The sequence below is a fragment of the Heloderma suspectum genome, chromosome 1 (assembly GCF_057233095.1).
Source record: "Heloderma suspectum isolate Gila_16-S chromosome 1, 16-S_ref, whole genome shotgun sequence".
Lineage (NCBI taxonomy): Eukaryota > Metazoa > Chordata > Lepidosauria > Squamata > Helodermatidae > Heloderma > Heloderma suspectum.
In genome coordinates this window covers 436261746-436280593 of record NC_139458.1, presented here as the reverse complement: position 1 = coordinate 436280593, position 18848 = coordinate 436261746, and the positions used below count along the sequence as shown (strand labels likewise).

At 48.3% G+C, this 18848-nt stretch overlaps 1 protein-coding gene across 15 annotated transcripts in view; it reads left to right on the top strand.

Moving 5' to 3' along the window:
* NCOA1 (nuclear receptor coactivator 1) overlaps positions 1–18848 on the top strand; it is a 406595-nt gene that overhangs the window by 334177 nt on the left and 53570 nt on the right. For all 15 annotated transcript variants that reach the window (XM_084829475.1, XM_084829481.1, XM_084829477.1 and 12 more), the window contains 5 exons: positions 1730–1824; positions 6319–6496; positions 11398–11577; positions 14607–14702; positions 15516–15656. In XM_084829475.1, coding sequence (XP_084685601.1) covers positions 1730–1824; positions 6319–6496; positions 11398–11577; positions 14607–14702; positions 15516–15656 — 690 coding nt within the window. The remainder of the gene's footprint in view (positions 1–1729; positions 1825–6318; positions 6497–11397; positions 11578–14606; positions 14703–15515; positions 15657–18848) is intronic.

The following is an 18848-nucleotide window of genomic DNA, read 5'->3' as shown; positions in this document are numbered from 1 at the left end:
TGACTAAAATGGTAGGCATAGATGGCAGCGAGGCATCTTTTGGAGGCAGGAGGAGGGAGGGAACCTCCCATTTTGCTTTTGGGATACACCACCATCTGCCCCGTTAGTTTTAGACTAGTTTCTAAATTTCCTAGACAAACTGAGAAAGGCAAGGGAGTGTCACTGTCGTCACCATTGACAGACCAATAGGTGATCTCTGCCATTTGTTGTTGCTGGCCCCAGACACACACACACACACACACACACACACACCACAACTCCTGGGTTTCCAATTCTGCCCAGAGCCGACGGAGAGGTGCTTCAGATGCTGGAATGTACTAAAACACTTGTCAGATTGCCACTTTGACCATAAAAACTAAAATGTATAAGGAAGTATGTGTTAAATTAAAGCTGAGGCTTGGTTTGGGGGCTGGAGGTGTAGCATTTTTTACTCTTCCTGGTCTTAGCTCTGCTTTAGCAAAGACACTTCTTCTTTGAATGCCCCCAGTTCCTGAAGCCAAGGGATGGAAAGTGCTCCAGGCACAACAGGGGAGTCAATGGCACCTCTTTCCACCCGCTAATCCTTTTGAATAATAGACTTGGAAGTGCTATATGAAACTATTTTGCTCAACTCGGAGGAGGATTCCACAGCCCAATTAAAGGATTAGAATGGGAACGCGTTGCCTTATCCCGAAGCAGCGAGTCTATGAAGTTGGTGATGGGACCAAAGAGAGGAATGAGTGTTCACTCTAAGACAGCCTTATCCTGGACTGTGCTCCAGGCCCAGGGGCTGGTTTCAGGGGAGGTAAATCTTTTGTCCTGTCTCGTGCATTGTGTGCCTGCTGCTTCATAAGTGTGTTTTCCATCTGTGTCTCTCCCTCTTAGTGCAAAATGCTCTAAGAAGAGCAGCTGGGAGAGAGGCAAGAACTGAAGGCAGTGAGTTGTGTTTCTATGAGCTCACTCTAAATCGCAGAGCTGTAAGGCACGAAAAGCAGCCTCCTCCCCCAGACACCCCTCAGCTGCAGGGAGGACTCTGAATCCTTTCAGCCGCCCCCAGATAAATCTGTCTGCTTCAGTCCATCATGTGCCACAAGCAGAAAGCAGCCATGGCATGGTGGTCACCTGCAGAGAGAGCTCATGCTGCTGATCCAAACCATGTAGTGTAGAAGACGCAAAGGGGAAGTACCACTAGGCAATCCAAAGTGGGCAAGGTTCCTTCCCATTCTCAGTAGGGTGGCCAGTCAGCCCCCAAGTATGAACAAATCCTTTCCACAGAAACAAAAAGTGACTGGGTCCAACTTCATGCAAGTCTGCCCATCCTGACATCTCCTGATGCCCCTTCCGTTCCCCACCCAGCTGTCACTCCAGGACCTGCCTGACCTCGGCATCTCCTCATCACTGGACCAGCCATGTCTCAGCTTCAACCGACTTTCCCATTCCTAACCCTGGGTCACTTTTTTACTTTCTCTACCTGAGCCATACCTGACAGACTCCTCTTTGGGGCCAAGGGATCTACCGCTGTTGTTTCTAAACAAGGACTCCCCACTGGCTGTGTTTCAACCCTGCCATGCTTCCCCCTTGGTTGGTTTTCTCTTTTTCCTTGTTCATGTTCCTAGTCCATGGCTTTATTCGCAAAAGTGATTTAAGTGTTTGTTCTGCTTTCTGTACAGATTCTTTGGAACAGCTCAGACATACTTGAAACTGAAAGTGAATTCCCTTTGAGCGAAACGTGTCTTCTTCTGTGTTGCAGAAAAAACAGCTGATGATGATGTCCAGAAGTCCGATATCTCATCCAGCAGTCAAGGAGTGATTGAGAAAGAGTCCTTGGGGCCTCTTCTCCTGGAGGTATGTGCTTAAGGAAGCAGCTGCTCCATGTAGTCTGCAGGAATACGCTTTTCTCTATTCATAATGCCTTGACCTTTTAAAAACCAGGGAGGTTTGTTCCTTTAAGATTAGCTGGAAAGTGGGAATTGGGGCTCCTGCAAGGGGCTGTGAAGCCCTGTCTTTCTAATATTTGCAAAATAGGTTAGAAAAAGGGTTCATGCAAATGGGTTAAGTGTACCAAGCTGTGCTTTAAATCTAGAAGACATCTTTGAGGCGGTTCTTTCATAGATCCTTTGTGTGAATCCCAGCAATACTGCTACTACTACTACTACCACCACCACTACCACCACCACCACCACCACCACTACTACTACTGCTGCTGCTACTAATAATAATATGTTTCTAGTACTCGTGGTTGCAGGGGGAAGGGATTTTTAAAAAGAGATCTAGGGTTGACCAGGAAATTTCAGGTCAGTTAGCCTAACATCAGCCCAGATAAATTGGTAGGATGTTTGGATTAGAACCTGGCAGTGTTACAGGATGAAAATGAAGTGCATGAACACATTTGTGGAGAAATAGGACCTGTTGATACCTAGTTCAGCCTCTGCAGAGTACAAGCATAAAAGGACTTGTTTCTGGCTGTCCTACATTTGGCAGGTGTTTTTGTTGTTGTTCTCTTTTTGAAACTACAACTCTTTGGGCATGTTCACATAGTCATTCATTCATTCATTCATTCATTCATTCATTCATTATAGTTCTATACCGCCCCATAGGCAAAACTCTCTGAGCGGTTCACAAAAATTAACCAAAGACAATCCAGTTCACATAACATGGTAAACCTGGATTCTGGCAAATCATAGAATAGTAGGGTTGGAAGGGGCCTATAAGACCATCGAGTCCAACCCCTGCTCAGTGCAGGGATCCAAGTCAGAGCATCCCTTCGGCTTACTGTGAGCAAGCTGCTTGCTCCTGCACACAGCCTGTTCTCTCAGTCTTGGCTCCTCCTATGAGCATAAGTGAGTAAACTAACCAGAATTCAAAAGCTTACCAAGATGTTCGAGCCCAGTCTCCTGGTATGTTGCTCCCAACCAGCCCAGGATTTGTAAGCCAAGAACAAACCCTGGTTTATGATCCTAGCTTTTAAAGGGTGCAACAAACCAGAAGCTGGATTGAAACATCATGGTAAGCTTTCCAAATCTGGTTAGTTTACCCACTTGTACTAGCAGGAGAAGCCAAGCAGGAACAAAAGTCTGCATCCTGAATGCTGGCTTACCGAGATGAGCAAATGAGACCTCCAGCTCTTTACCCTTTCTAAAAAGAAGGTAGTTTCCTCCCTCATCCCATCCTCTATGGTGGCCCTTCCACATCTTGAGGTATGATGCAATTTTTTACACAGTCTTTCAGAAGTATAATGCACGTGCATAAGATTAAAGCAATCTGCCTTGGAACATAAACAAAACCCAGCAATGTATGTGTAAAGTTCAAATGCATTGGCCCAAGTAAAGAGAAGCAAACAGACCTGGCTAGGCTGGAAATTGCCTGTTATGCTAAAGGCTCCTGTCTGTGCAGGAGGCACTAAAATCCCTTTACCAGCAGGAGTGTTGAATCTCTTCCATCCCCAGGGCCAAATTACAGTTCAGAGAAGTTCTCAGGGGCTTCCAGAGGTGGGTGGGGCAAAAGGAGTAGGGCCAAAAAGACCCAGAAGGCCAGCATGTTTTCACGTAAAGTTCTTACTGCCAGGAACAAAGCCCTTACTGCTGGTGGTCAGGGAAAGAACGTGACTGTCTGGGGAACCCGAGGGGCTGGATTTGGCTCCTGGGCCTGAGGGTCCATACCCCTGCTTTAACAGCTGTCTGTAGGTATTTTGCTGTGGGGGTGCAAATGGTGATCTTAGTGTCTTGTACACCTGCTGGATGCTGCCTGTGACATCACTACCTGAGAAGACCCTGCTGGATCAGACCTGTGGGAAGGACAATCCAGCCCTGTGCTTCCCACAGCGGCCAACCAGAGGCCTCTGGAAAACCTACAAGTAGCGCAGGAAGGTAACAGTCTTTCCTGCAGTTTGTGCCTCAGCAACCGGTGTTGCGAGGTACACTTCCTCTGAACCTGGATGTCCCATTAAGTTATCTTGCAATCTTGAGCTAATCCCCTTCTAAGAACAGACACTGTGAGACCTGTCACAAGTCCCACCCCTGCTCACTTATGAGCACCACACCCATTCTCAATGTTTTCCTCTTCTGTTGTTTCCCGTTCCTCCCGCTTGGAGCGGGAGTGCACAGTGCCTACAATTTCAAAAGGCTGGAGTGCTCCCTTTCCATAATGTGTAGACAGAGAGTGTGGCAGACGTGGCAAGTGCTGCGAAAATGTCACATTATCCCCCCAGGACTGCCTTCAGGAAAAGCCCAGTGGCTTGTTAGCAAGTTGTTACTCCTTGTGATCCATGTTCCCTGCTCACCTACCGCCTTTCAGAACACAGCAGCGCGTGTGCGCATTTTTTATTGCTGTCCAATTTAGGATACTCAACAGAGAGGCAGGGGCCCTGTTCCTAATTTCCGGAAAAGGATTATTCAGTACAAGTTGCACATGGGTTAGGCATCAGGCAGGCTGCGTTAATGGAACTGAGATTGATTTACACCCGATACCATTTCTGAGATGCTGATTCACCCTGTTCCTTTTGCCCACTGTATTTCCTGCCTGACTTATTCATGCCGCTTTTCCTTTCCTAAATACCTTAAAAACACGCAGCACTTGGTTTTTATGGTGGGGCTGGAAGATGTGCTGAAATCAGCAGAAAGTTAAGTGAGGTGGGGGAGGGGAGGGAAGCGAGAGGGTTTTAGTGCAGACAGGAACTGTCTTGGCTCTCCTCCACTAGCAGCCCCTTTCCATGGGGAGAGCATGTGGTGCAGAAGCCTTTGGTTGCTTAGCAACCGGCAACAGCTGTGACTAAGGGAAACTGCAGATGTCATGGGCCAGTTTTTGGAGGGGGGTGGGGTGGGTTGAAATTGCTTCCTGTTTCCAGCAGCTAATGTAGCAGGATGGGGAAGAGGCAATTCCAATGGAAAAAATAAACAAGTGTAAAGCCAAGTAAATTGTGTCTGCCTGCTTAGCAAGGCAATCCGTTCTACCCGAGAGGGAACAAATGTTGCCAGATGTTATGCACGCGTGGGTGGTTGCGCCTATGAATATATAGTCTCACATTATAAATGGACAGGCCTTCATCAACCCCTTCATCTCTGAAGCATACCCAAGGGAGACCTTCTCAACCGGTTTGAAAAAACATACAACCATCAGAAATCCACCATGCCTCTTTACTCGATGTTGCTCACCATTCCCCCCTCCCTCCCTTCCTCTGACAGTGCAACTGTTCCAGATCTTCCATCTAAATCTAGAGGCACCCAAGTTCATTGGTAGAGGCAGTTCCATTTGCACGTCCCATCTCTGGCAACAGAATATTTTTTGGGCCAGTCCCATCTAGATCTTTCAGACTTTAAATGTTTGAAGAGTGCATCTATTTTTCTTTCTTTTCAACACAAGCTGGGCTTGTAGAAAAGGAGCTTGAAATCCAAAATCTACACCATCCCTGCTGAACATCAAGACCAGAGTTGCTCAGCCCCCCACCCCTTTACCTATCTGCCCTGTAGGTCATCATCTGTCCCAGGGATATGATGGCTGTGGGAGCACCAGTCCTAGGCTAGCAGCCATTTCCCCTCATTATACACTGGGAATGCTGTGTGTCATAAGAAAACATGCCAGTTACAAGAGACATGTTGTATCAGGCCCCTTGGAGAGCAAAGAACAGCACAGATGCAATGAGCAGGAGAAAAGTAGGGGCTTTGTGGGCTAGTTCTGGAGGTTCAGCAGATCCAGTGGGATGCAGACCAGAGCTGAAGACGTTGCCATCCTAAAATGAAATTGACTGACCTAGTTAGCTGGACCTGCTACTCATACAATGCCCTGCTGAAGTCACTGAGACCCACTGAGACTATATACACATGTATATAGTCACATATGGAATATGCAAATCCCTCTACTGCAAGGGCGGGCAACTTTGGGGGGGGCTCATTGCTCCTCTCTGGAACACTGTGGGGACCACATCCTACTGCCACTGATGAAAGTGGCACTGGGAACCCAGTGGTTCTCTGGGAACCAAGGTGAGTAAGGCATGTGTTGCTTGTTTCCAAGCAGAATCACCTCCCAACAGCCCACCAACAGCGGTTTGACAAGTTGTGAGGACCCCAATTCCCAGCAGCAACCTCCCGCCCTTGCTCATCCCTCTCTAGTAGAGAAGAGGACAGGGTCAGCACTGATGATGACTCCATAGTGCAATCCCATGTTGATCAACGTGGGGCCCTGGAATAGCCCCCTTTATCAGCCCTTCTTTCTCCTAACAGCCTTACGCTTGGGGAGGCTCCCGTGATGTTAATGACATCATCTTGGGAGGGGCACGAGCCAAAGACTGCACTGCCCCACACAGCACTGGTCTTGATTGTTCTCCTTTTTCTTCTGGGCCCACAGGCACTTGACGGCTTCTTCTTTGTTGTGAATCGTGAAGGACGGATTGTCTTTGTCTCTGAGAATGTGACCAGCTACTTGGGCTACAACCAGGAGGAGCTCATGAACACCAGCGTCTACAGCATCTTGCATGTGGGAGACCATGCTGAATTCGTCAAGAACCTGCTGCCCAAGTCACTTGGTAAGCCACCTGGCTTTCCTGGCCCCCACTCACCCATCCTCTCCCAAAGATGCCAGTGAATCAGTGAAGCCATTCAATAGCAAGTTCAATCAATGTAGACTTCAGGTCACAACAATGGGTGGACTTTTCTAGATACTGTAGAAAGTAATTTTGCCTTGGAATAGTTAGTCAGGGAGCAGCCAAGGCAACAGGCGACTCCTCATGGCTTCCTAAGCAGTGTCCATGATCTAGGCAGCTTGCAAGCAGTGACCCCAGCACGTTCAAATTGAGCTCATGTGTGAATGGGAAACAGCCGTGGCACCGTCCTTTTTCATCTCAAAAAGGGGACTCTCAAAAATGAAGGCATTAATTAAAAGGAAGCTAAAAGATGCTAGAAGGGTCAAAATTAGAATTAGACCCTTAATTAGAAGGGTCAAGTTTTCTCAATGAGCTCAAAAGGTTGAAGACTTTTACTTGTGAAGAAAGGCTAAAGAAGCTGAGACTGTTTAGTTTGGGGAAAAGATGACTGGGAAGCCAGGTGTCACTATCTCGATTATGGCACCCTCCTTTCTTGGCAACACAAACCTGTGCAGCCACTTTGTGCAATACATTTGCAGGTGTTTATTTCCTCCTGGCTTTTTGAAGCTTTGACTTGGTTGGTGGAGTGCTACTAGGAAGATGCAGTAGAATCGGTGCAAGCTGCACCCGAGAGTGTAAGCAGGGTGGTTGGGGAGATTAGGAGGCAGCTCTGTTTTGCAAGTGGGATCCGGTTTAATCCTACCGATGACTTGCTCACTGTCATTCCAAATGCGTGTCACTTAATCTGCATTTAAGCTCATTTTTTGAATAATATGCTTACTCAAGAGCATCATAATGTGATTCCCAGTAAGAACCTCAGTTGACTACTCAACCAGAAACCCCAACAGATGTAAAAGCTTTGCTTTCTGCCATTGTGGAGGCTGAGAGGCTAAAAACATGAGGTGCTTGCTAAGTGCTAACCTAACCAGCAGATGAAACCTGTGACTGCAGGTGCAAAAGATGCTCCTTGGTCAGTTCCTGACTGTCATGGTGCAATGAGTGCATGGCTGGTTTCAATCAAGGGGATTGCTGCTGCTCACGGACCGATGCTTTGTTCAAGGAAGGTCATATCTGTGGCCTGTCAACCTTGCCAGTGTTTAATCGACTCGGTGATAAGGCTCTTCTTGCTAAACACAACTCCATTTATCAAAGTTATGGCCTATTAGCTAAAGCCTGATTAGTTGACGAGCCGCTGACCCAGTAAACTCTCATTGCTGCCTCCTGTCAGGACGGGAGTCTGCTGAAGGCTGCAAAGGTAGAAATTACAGTTCTCTGGAGTGGAAGGGAAACCAGCAGCAGCAGGCTGAGCATTCCATGTAGAACGAGTGGTGACTTGTGATAATTTGTAATGGTTAGAGAGAGTGGGGCAGGTAGAAGGGGACCTTTCATGCCTCACCCTCTACTCACTCTGCAGGTGCCCTTGGGAACTGTGTGGGGTGGGTGGAAGGTGAGGGCAGAGATGGGAATGGCGAATCTCATTGCCTGGGTCCCTCCATCCACTGGAGGCCATGCACACAGACATTTACCCCTACGCATGATGTGCGCATGTGCACACACCTACATACCAGTAGTTAGACAAGGCTGAATGCTGTCAGAGCATCATGTGTCAGGAGTGCCATACTTGGAAAGAGCCATGGTGTGCAGGCTTCCGTGAGCAGGGGGCTGGGATTCAGCAGAAGGGTTGCTCTCAGTGGGGATGAATCCCGTGAGCCAGAACCGTCAGCACCAGCAGAGTTGTGGGAGCAACAGACAAGGAGGGCTGTGGGGGTGGCGGCACCCAGCTGGACTGAAATGCCAGGAGTTCCCACTGCAGAGGCTCAAGGAGCACCCGCAAGAGGGAAGCTTCTTCCTGAACTAGCAGCCCCCAACCCATCACTTCGCAGCATTTATATCAGCAGGGATTGCTGCAGCCAGGCAGATTAGATGAGGAACGTTCTGAAGAGGGCTTTGCTCCTCTCTGCTCATATACTCTACAGCAGGGATGGGGAACCTGTGGCCCTCCAGATGTTGGTGGACTGCAGCTGCCATCATTCTTCACCATTGGCTGTGTTGGCCAGAGCCGATAGGCGTTCCAGCCCATCAACATCTGGAGAGCCACCCATTCCCCACCTGAGCAGTACAGCTTTGGTCTTCGATTGCCTGGTGGGTCCTGTTGGCTTAAGGTTGGTCACAACAGGAGCACTGCCACCATATGGCAAAACGTTCAGAAGAGTGCCTCCCAGTGCATGATAGGATGGGTCCTAAGTCTACTGCTCTATAGCATATAGTCATATGCTTAGATGCACAGCAGTATATGGAAGTTGGTGTGATACAGTAGATTGAGTCTTTTATTTGGGCCAGAAAGATCTGGATTCAAATCCTGGCTTAGCCATGAAGCTTGGGCCAGTTGCTGTCTTTCAGTCTAACTGGGCTTGATCTCCCTCACAGGGGTGTCATGAGATTAACAGTACACTCCCTCTGAGGTCCTTGGAGGAAAGCCTTGATACAAATGTCGTTGTTATGCAGTTTCCTTTGCCAGTTCAATGGGCTGCTAGCTAATCAGTGCAGAGCTAGATGGCCAAATCTCCTAGTAACTGGTGTGGCAACTCTGGCTGGGGGTTCTTTTGTCACGCGGAACGTGGGGGAAAGTCCTCCTGAGCACACTTGGTTCACCTTCCCCGTAGGACCTGTGATCTCATATTCTAGAGGCCCTTAGACGCTTTGCAAGCACATTCGGCTGGACAGGATCTAAAGCGAACACACAACAAGTGCGCCCTTTAACAAATGCTGCCATTTTCAAAATCTGTCCATTTAAGCCAGTGCCAGACCCTCTGCATACAGCACCTTAACATTGATTTTGGCATAGCTTGTATCAAATTAGCTCCATTCAATATGAAACTGACTTAAGCTAATTCAAATATAAGGCAGGCTTAAATCAATATTTCACTTAATCAGGTCTTAAACTGATTTTAGCTTACTGCAGCGCACACTCGTGTGTAGATGAAGTTTAATGTTTTGTGAAATGTCATCGCAGCATTTAAAAACACACACCAGCCAGTTTCCTGTAGAGAATCATAAAATCCAGGTTTCTCTTTAATGCAGGAGCTGGACAAGTTTTCTCCCATGCTGTTTTTTAGGAGGGTGATGCAAAGAACACTCCTTGCTGGTACTGACCATGGGGGGTTTTAAACTTGTGGATATGGTTGCCAAGGGAACTGTTACATTTAATTCAAATGTGACTATCGAAGGAGGGAATTGTGGAAGAACCATAGCTCAGTGGCATAATACATCCTTTGCATGTACATGCTCCCAGATTCTGTCCCTGGCATCCCTACTTGAAAGGGATTTTGTGTCATGGAGGTACAGGTTCCATCCACAACATCTCCAGTTAAAAGGATCTCAGGTTGTGGACTGGGTTGATACAAGACAGCTCCGGATGTTCATATGAGCAATGCTCACATTTAATTGGTTGTGTCACCACACCAGCATGAATCCCGTCCCAGGATGTGTCTCTTTCAGGTCCCTCAGCAGAAGTAGGAGAAAAAAGCCCAAATGACACATGCCAGGAACTGGTAGAGGTTGTGTCCCAATTCCAACAGCCCACAACCAAAGCATCAAATAAGAAATTGCACAATTTTGGGATGCATGAACATGCAGCAATATTAAATCTCAGATATGTAGCATTTAATAGTTATGATTCAGTGCAGCTGCACTACCTGAGAATGACCTGAAAAGACAAATTCAGTAAGACCAACTCTTCCTCTGCTGTTGTCTCTCCCATGCGTCTGCTGCTTGTGTTGGCTGCTGGTGGCCTCACCATTATGACAGGCAGCGTGTGCATATCTGGATGTGCGTGAAGCTTAGGGAATCATCGAAATCGGGACTGGCACAGCCTCTGCTGGCAACACAAAGAGATTGTAGAGCAATGCCAGTGGGAGGAAGCTGGTTGGGGGGTCGTGAAGGCCCTGATGTGGCCCACTCGCTATCCACTGCGTGGTAGTAACAATGTTCTACAACTTGAGCGTGTGGAAAAGCTGTAGAAAAATTAGCAAGCTTCATTTTGGCAGCTTGGGTTATGTTAAAAGATCCACAGTGATTCCCAGGAGAGACACCTAATCTGCTCTGGAGTAGTAATAATAATAATAATTTTATTAATACAGTGTTTTTTGCATTTGTTCAAAGTGCTTCTGATACATTATCTCGGTAATTCTAGATGGCGCATGTATAGTGCAGGTTTTACATCTCAGATGACGAGATAATGCTTAGGGTACACCATCTTCTTACTCCTTACTGTTTGTGTTCAGACCTGGCAGAAATCATTGGCTCCTTTCTGCGAATGTCATTGTGACAAAGTCATTCAGTTATTTATGTATCTGAGGACCACAAACTGTACGATAAGCTGCATGCATGATTTGAACAATGCTATCAATCTGAATGTTGTTGTCTTGACTATAAGACATAGTCATGTGAAGAAGACAGAGAAATGCAAGGAAGAGGTGATAGCCCAGTGGTGGAGCATATGCTTTGCAGGCAGAATGTCATAGCTTCAATCCCTGGTGGAAACTGGGTAACCACGCTGGAGAAAGACCTCTGCCTTGACCTTCAAGAGCTGCTGCTAAGTGGTGTAGAAACGCAGTACTGCACTAGAGATAATGGTCTGACAGTAGATGGCCCAAGGCTTTTACACAATCTGACAGTTTCATATGTTCATACAACCATAAGGGGGTTGTGTGTGTATGTGCGGGTGGGGGTGTAATCATGACTCTCAGTCTTTCTATCAAGTCCCCAGGCTCTGCTCTTCTGCACATCCACTTTTTCAAAACCTTTTACAAGGATTCCTTGCTCTTCCTCCTATCCTTCTGCAGTCAATGGAGTCCCTTGGCCTCAAGAATCCACCCGACGCAACAGCCATACTTTCAACTGCAGAATGCTGATCCGTCCCCCAGACGAGCCCGGTGCAGAGAACCAGGAGGCCCGCCAGCGTTACGAGGTCATGCAGTGCTTCACGGTGTCCCAGCCGAAACTGATCAAGGAGGAAGGCGAAGGTAGAAAGAGAGGGGAGCTTGTTTGGAGAGGGAAAGAGTTCTTGCTTGTGCTGCTTTGCATTTCTGGAGAGGAGCGACAAATTATCCTCTTGCGGGACTTTTCTTGCAAGGGGACTGCAGCTCTGCAAGGGCTTGATTTCTCCCTGCGGCATTTCCTGCTCACTTTGCAGCAGCTCTTGTGATGCCTGCAGCTCGACACAAAGCCCACAAGCTCACCCTCAGGTGTGTGAGCTGTACAATCTGTGGAGCGTGCAGCCCTTGCACTGCAAGATGAGTGAAAGGCGAGTAAGGCAGGAGCAGGAGTGCCAGGCGGTCCACTGCACTTCTGCTCTTTCCTTCTGCTAGTTGCACTCGCAAGGAACTCCTGTCCTTCACATCACCTTACATACAGGAAGGGGCAGAAGACATACCTGTATGTTTCCCAATACTGGCAGACCCTTATCTCTGGCAAGATCATTTTGGGGTTGTGTGAACCAGCTGCTACAGAAACAAACAAAAAGTCCTTTGGATCTTACTGCAAACAAAAAAGTGGGGGTGTTCTGCAGGGGTATCTCCCCTGATTGTCACCACTCACCCACATCCTCAGTTTGACCCCAGGAGCACTTGATAAGTCTTATAGCTTGCTCAAGTCCCTCAGTACCGCAGGAGGTGGAAAGCTGCCTGGATGCTGGATGCCTGTGCCTTGGAGACCTGGGCCCTATCTACATGGTGCCGACTGGGTCTGTTGCATCATTGGAACTGCACAGCTCCTGCACCGTGGATGCTCAACGACCTAGATATACGGGGGCTAGTTACTGCGCAGTTTTGCTGCGGTGCAGGAGCCCGCCGAGTGCTGTCGCCGCCACTGCGAACAACGGCGCCCGGCAAAGAAGGACGCAGTTGTTCGCAGCGGCAGCATGAAGCGCTGCTTCCCTCTCCCATCCCCTCTCCAATCGCAACTGCGGGCAGGATGGGAAGCGACTGGGGCGTGAGAGAGGGACGAGAGGGGAGGAGGAAAAAGGCGTCACACTGTCACTCACCGCCCATTCCACGCCCACCTCAAACCACGCGGTCACCCCGAGGGATAGTTAGTCAGCACACTCCACCGCGGTGAAGCCGCAGCAGCTGAAAAATTCGGAGGAAAACTACACCTTGGAAATCCACATTTTCCGGGTGGAAACCACGGAAGATTGCAAGGTGGGGACTGCATCATCTAATCAAAAGGACCTCCACTCGCACCAGCCCCGGAGTAAAAGGCACGTCTAGATGTGCCCCTGGGTCCAGGTTTGGAATCTTGATACGTACCTGTGCTCTGGTTCAGCCCCAGAATGCCAAAGAGGCTTTTCAGCAGAACACTTTGGGCTCATCTCTCTGTAACCGCCATTTCGTTCCAGTGCATTAGCTGAATTAATCCATTGCAGCTTACACAGGAGATCATGACTGGAAGGAATAAATCACAGAGGGGTTTATGAGCACATACTTTGCCCAGAGCTGATAGCTGTTGGCTTTTGCTGCTGTCTTTTATTTTACAGTGTTGCCAGATCCAAATGGCCTTAGAATTAATTCTCCCCAAACAGCGTGAAACACATGCACGCCCTGTGCCAATCCTCCTTCTCCAAACAACCTTTCAGTCGTTTATTGGAAATAGCTGCTATGATGAGTTCAGCTCAAACACTACTGCTTTTCACTGCAAAATGTAGAAAGGCATTGGCCTAGACGTGGCTCCTGTGGTCTTCCCTAAGCTGAGCGGGGGGAGAACCGTTTGGGCTCTTCCCCAAATTAACAGCGATGAGTGGCTCAGCTGGCTGGTCGTGCTCTCATCCCATGTCTGAAGACGGGGGGCACTACCTCGCTGCAAAGCTCTCCTGTGCAAGCCCCATCTCGCTACCACCTTCTCCCTCTCCTCCATTAACTACTATGTGAGGGGCCATAGCTCAGTGTGACAGAGCATCTACTTTGTATGCGGAAGGTCCCAGGTTAGATCCCCGGCATCTGCAGGTAGGGCTAGGAAAGAATCCTGCCTGAAACCCTGGAGAGCCGCTGCTGCCAGTCAGTGTTGACAGTACTGGGCTAGATGTTGACAGTACTGGGCTAGATCCAGGGTCTAACTCCGTATAAGGCAGTATCCTGTGTTCCTATATTCTTCCTCTAGCCCCACATCTCTAACTGTGTATTTGCTGGGATGTATCCCAGGAACAGCTAATACTGGCGCTCACACGAAATCCCAGACAGAGTCACTGTTTCAATGTTCCCTTTTCAGGTTATGGGGAAAGCAAATTCTTCATTTAAAAAAAAGAGGCCAAGAAGAGCATGTGCCTCTTTTGGCAAAGGTCTGCAACTGCTTTGGGGAGGGCCTGCTTTACTCTTTGAGAAGTGTCATTTTGAATTCATGCCAGCATGCCTGCTATGTGGTAGATGGGGCGGGGGGATCTAATACAGATGGCAGGCATGGGAAAGAGGAGGGAGGGGCAATATTAGTGGGGGGGGGCGTGGAAGAGGGAAGTGAAAAGGGGGAAGTTTGTTCACATGCCTGTACCAATGTCTGTTGTTTAGAGGCGCAGGTGAGATCTGGGAGGAAGGAAGGTGGTCACAAGAGAGGTGTGGATGCCAATCTGTGCTTGTAGGCGAATTGTGGAGAACCCTCATGTGCAATGGAGATTTATTTATTTTTTTAATATTTCTGTATTGTGCTTTATTCTCTCTCCTGTAGTGCTCAGTTGCTGGATTCGTTTACTATTCTATATTCAATACTATTCTATTGGATATTGTATGTGTTGATATTTCTAGTATGTATTTTATCTGCCAACATTATGGCTATTTGTAATTGTTTCTATTTCATTTTTTAATATTGTTATATTTATTGTTGTTTGATACCTTGTGAATTATATTTACTGTTGTTCGTTGGTTATGTTGTGTGCCGTTTTGGGCACAATTTTGTGGGAAAGCGGCATGCAAATAAATAGATGATGGTGATGAATATCCCCCACCCCTTCTCACCCTGTATCTCTTCTTCCCCACCTCCAACCTTGCTCTTCTTCTGTTCACTGCAGATTTGCAGTCCTGTCTGATATGCATCGCACGCAGATTACCTCGCTCCACAGCCCCTGTCACATCAGAGTCTTTCATGACCAAGCAAGATACTACAGGTACCATTTGGGGGATAACCAGACTGTTGGCCCCAGAGTGCAGGGGGAGTGTTGACCTACCACAGGCAGCCATCCGTCATGGAATGGAGATGCTTTATTTTGGAGCAGCTGGTTTATATCCCAAAGGTCTCAGAGCACTCACTGGGCCACAGCCTGCCGTTGCTATGTACATATAAAGCTCTGCATCAGCAGGAGAGCCTCCATTCTCTTCCAGACTGGAGAAGGCTGCACGGACACATCCAGGTTTTGCCCGTGCAGAATTTCATAAGGAAATGTGGCTGCCACCATCACAAGGAGTAGAAAGATGTGTGGGGTCAGTGGCAGTGAGCAAGGGAGGGGAGGAGAAAAGACAGTGGCCACCTATCAACGAAGATCGCTCTGTTTATTTTACCTTATTTTAATATGGGCAAAAGTCAGGTCCCTGCATGTAGCCTGGGGGACATGGGAAAGACAAGGGTAACGAGAGATGAATGCAAGTATGTGCAGTTACACGTATTTAAACTTTGGCATTTAGGCTGTTCATCTGCAGATGAGGACTAAGGATTTAACTTCACACAGTACACAGTTAAACTATGGACTTCTCTACCACACGACTAGTGATGGCTACCAGTTTGGATGGCTTTAAAAGGGGATTAGAGAAATTCATGGAGGATAATCCTATTAACTGTCACAAGATGGGGGTTTGAGGCCCGTTTACAGTGATTGGGCAGATACATAGACAGGTGCAAGATCTGTTGTTAAATCCACTTCCTTTATTGCTCTGCATTTGCGTTTCCAGTTCTAACATGTCTGTTTCCATTCCTCTCCACTCAGGTAAAATCATCTCCATCGACACCAGTTCCCTGAGAGCAGCGGGCCGGACCGGCTGGGAGGATTTAGTGAGGAAATGCATCTATGCTTTCTTCCAGCCTCAGGGCAGGGAGCCATCATATGCCAAGCAGCTATTTCAGGAAGGTAAAAGGCTCCTCTCTTTACACACACAGCCGTTGTTGCTGGATAGGTGCTTTCCGGACTGGAAATAAAAAGCCAACAAAGCAGGCAAATAAAGCTGCCAAAGGAAGTCGCTGGGATGGCTGAGTAATGCCAGTGCCCCTCTGGCTCACGAGGGGAGCTGACCTGCCCAGTCAATAGAATCCCAGCACGCTGCCAGTCATCTCTCTGCACTGCTGTGGCAACTTGGCCCGGGAGGCAGCTGGCCTCTAGCTCAGGGGTGGCGTGCCAACCCAGGGGTCTTCTCGCAGCCCTTTCAGGAAGTAAGAACTAAAGCACACGAGCCAAGTTATCCCAAGCTTGGCTGACTCGTTGACCCCGAAGGGGAGCAAAGAGGTTCCAAAGGCTCCCAGGATGGCTCCTTTTCTTAAGAGCTGGTATGATGGTCTGGGAGCGCTGGACTTGCATTAGGGAGACCTGGGTTCCTGTCCTCATCCAACCATGATGCTCCCTTGGGCAACCCCTCAAACAGTCATATGCTATTTCCCAGCCTGACAAAATTCGGGTTCCCAGCCCAGCTGTAGTGTATCTATGGACCCTTCTCCAGCTCAGAAGAGAACGGAGGCTCTCCTGCTGCCACAGAGCTCCAGGCTGTGGCCAAGTGAGTGTTCCGAGACCGCTTGGACATACAGCAGCTGAACAAGGCATATCCATTCCATGATGCATGGCTGCTCTGGGGCACAGTGCCCTGTAGCCTTCAGCGCAATCTGTAGTGGAAAGGCTACTTTTAATAAAAGAAAGAAAGAAATCAATATCTCAGTAATCCTTGCAAGAGTTCTGCAAGGTGGGTCAGTCCAACTATACCCCCATATTGCGTTGCCTGAGAGAATAAGATATTTGTTTATTCATGAATTCGTCATCTCCTTATTCGTAGCCCAGGAACTCTCGGCATCCTATGTTGATGAGTTCCAAAGGGCGGCAGGGTGGGGGTTGATGCTCCCTACTGATACCTAACCCATAAAGCAGGGATGGGCAACTTTGAGTGATCCAGGGGCCAATTCTCCCCAGACTACTGTAGCCTACACTCCCCTGCCACCAGACAAAAAAGCCAGGGGAAGGGGGGAAAGTTGCAGAGGCTTAAAATGGACAAATCTAGTTTGAAAAGAAGCTAAATTTGGGAATTCCAAGCCTCCATAGTGGTCTGTTGCCAAATTTTGGTGGCAAACTGCAACTATTCTCACTTATTTCTCTAGTAAAAGAAAATAGGCACAGGGGGGAGCACTGAGGAATGGCGGGGGCCACAAGGAGCCTGCATGATGCCCACCCCTGCCCTAAATGATAGGGCTGGCCACAAGGCCAAGTAGTAAACTAGGCCAAGGTTCCAGCAAATAGGTTTCAGTTCAAGGGAGTTCAGGCAAAGGCAGAAGTGGGATCTTCTCAAACTGGGGAGAGGTAATGAGCGGGGTACCGCAGGGCTCAGTACTGGGCCTAGTGCTCTTCAACTTTTTTATTAATGACTTGGAAGAGGAGGTGCAGGGAATTCTGATCAAATTTGCAGATGACATAAAATTGGGCAGGATAGCTAATACCCTGGAAGATAGAAACAAAATTCAAAGTGATCATGATAGGCTGGAGCGCTGGGGAGAAAACAACAAAATGAAATTTAATAGGGATAAGTGCCAAGTTCTGCACCTAGGAAAAAGAAACCAAATGCACAGTTACGAGATGCGGGATACATGGCTCAACAATACTACAGGCGAGAAGGATCTTGGAATTGTTGTCGATCACAAGCTGAATATGAGCCAACAATAGGATGTGGCTGCAAAAAAGGCAAATGCTCTTTTGGGCTGCATCAATAGAAGTATAGCTTCCAAATCCTGGGAAGTACTAGTTCCCCTCTACTCAGCACTGGTTAGGCCTCATCTGGAGTACTCTGTCCAGTTCTGGGCACCCCGTTTTAAGAAGGATGCAGACAAACTGGAGAGTACTCTGAAGGCTTCTCCACCTTCAGAGGAGGGCAATGAAGATTATCAGGGGACTGGAAACAAAGCCCTATGAAGAGAGACTGAAAGAACTGGGCCTGTTTAGCCTTGAGAAGAGAAGACTGAGGGGAGATAGGATAGTGCTGTTCAAGTCCTTGAAAGGTTGTCACAGAGAGGAAGGCCAGGATCTCTTCTCAATCATCCCGGAGTGCAAGACACAGAATAATGGGCTGAAGTTCCAGGAAGCCAGATTCTGGCTGAACATGAGGAAAAACTTCCTGACTTGGAGCAATACGACAATGGAACCCATGACCTAGGAAGGTGGTGGGCTCTCCCTCACTGGAGGCATTCAAGACGAGGCAGGACAGCCATCTGTCAGGGATGCTTTTACTTGGATTCCTGCATTGAGCAGGGGGCTGGACTCGATGGTCTTATAGGCCCCCTCCAACCCTACTCTTCTATGATTCTATGAAGTGATCAAGAAGACAGGCACAGGGTCAAAGCACAGGCAACCAGTGCAGTATATGGAGTCAGGCAAAGTGGGAACAGCCAAACAGGCAGCATCACGTACAGTTAGTTAGTCAGATACATACACAATCCAGTGGCAGAGTCAAGCAGGAGTCCAAGGTCTGCAGCACAGAGGTTCAGTCGCAAGGCCGGAGGAGCTGGTGAGACGTTGTTTCTAGCCACAAGCAGCTCTGATGGAAGGCTTTGACCACAAAGGCTGTTGAGACCCACCCAAGCTCGGCTGCTGTCCATTCAAGCTCTCCGGCCAGAGCCCTACTCAAGAGGAGTCACTTTCTCCTGAGGAGACCATCTTTGTAAACTAGCACTCCTTCTCACAGGAGGCCTCCTGGCTTGGATATTGCACCAGGGGGTCAGGGGGTTGCTCAGCATCTGCTCCAGAGTCAGGGACCCCTCCCCATGACAGGGAAGGACCTGCAGCGGTCTCCCCTGAGGGCCCAGGCTGCTATGGGCTTGGAGCTTTTATCCTGCAATTCAGATTGCCCCTTCAGGGAGGTTTGCAGGCTCTTTACATGATGCCGTGATCATTCAAGGCATCTCCTGCACTAAATACTTTTTGTTCCACTTTTAAATAGATCACAGATAATGAGCTATGAAATTACCCTGTCCTGTTCACCACTGCAGTTTCCTCCATCAAAAGTGTTAAAGCAGGAAGAAGAGCAGTGAGACCAGTGAAAGATCATGGAAGACTCAGATATGGGGGAGAAGG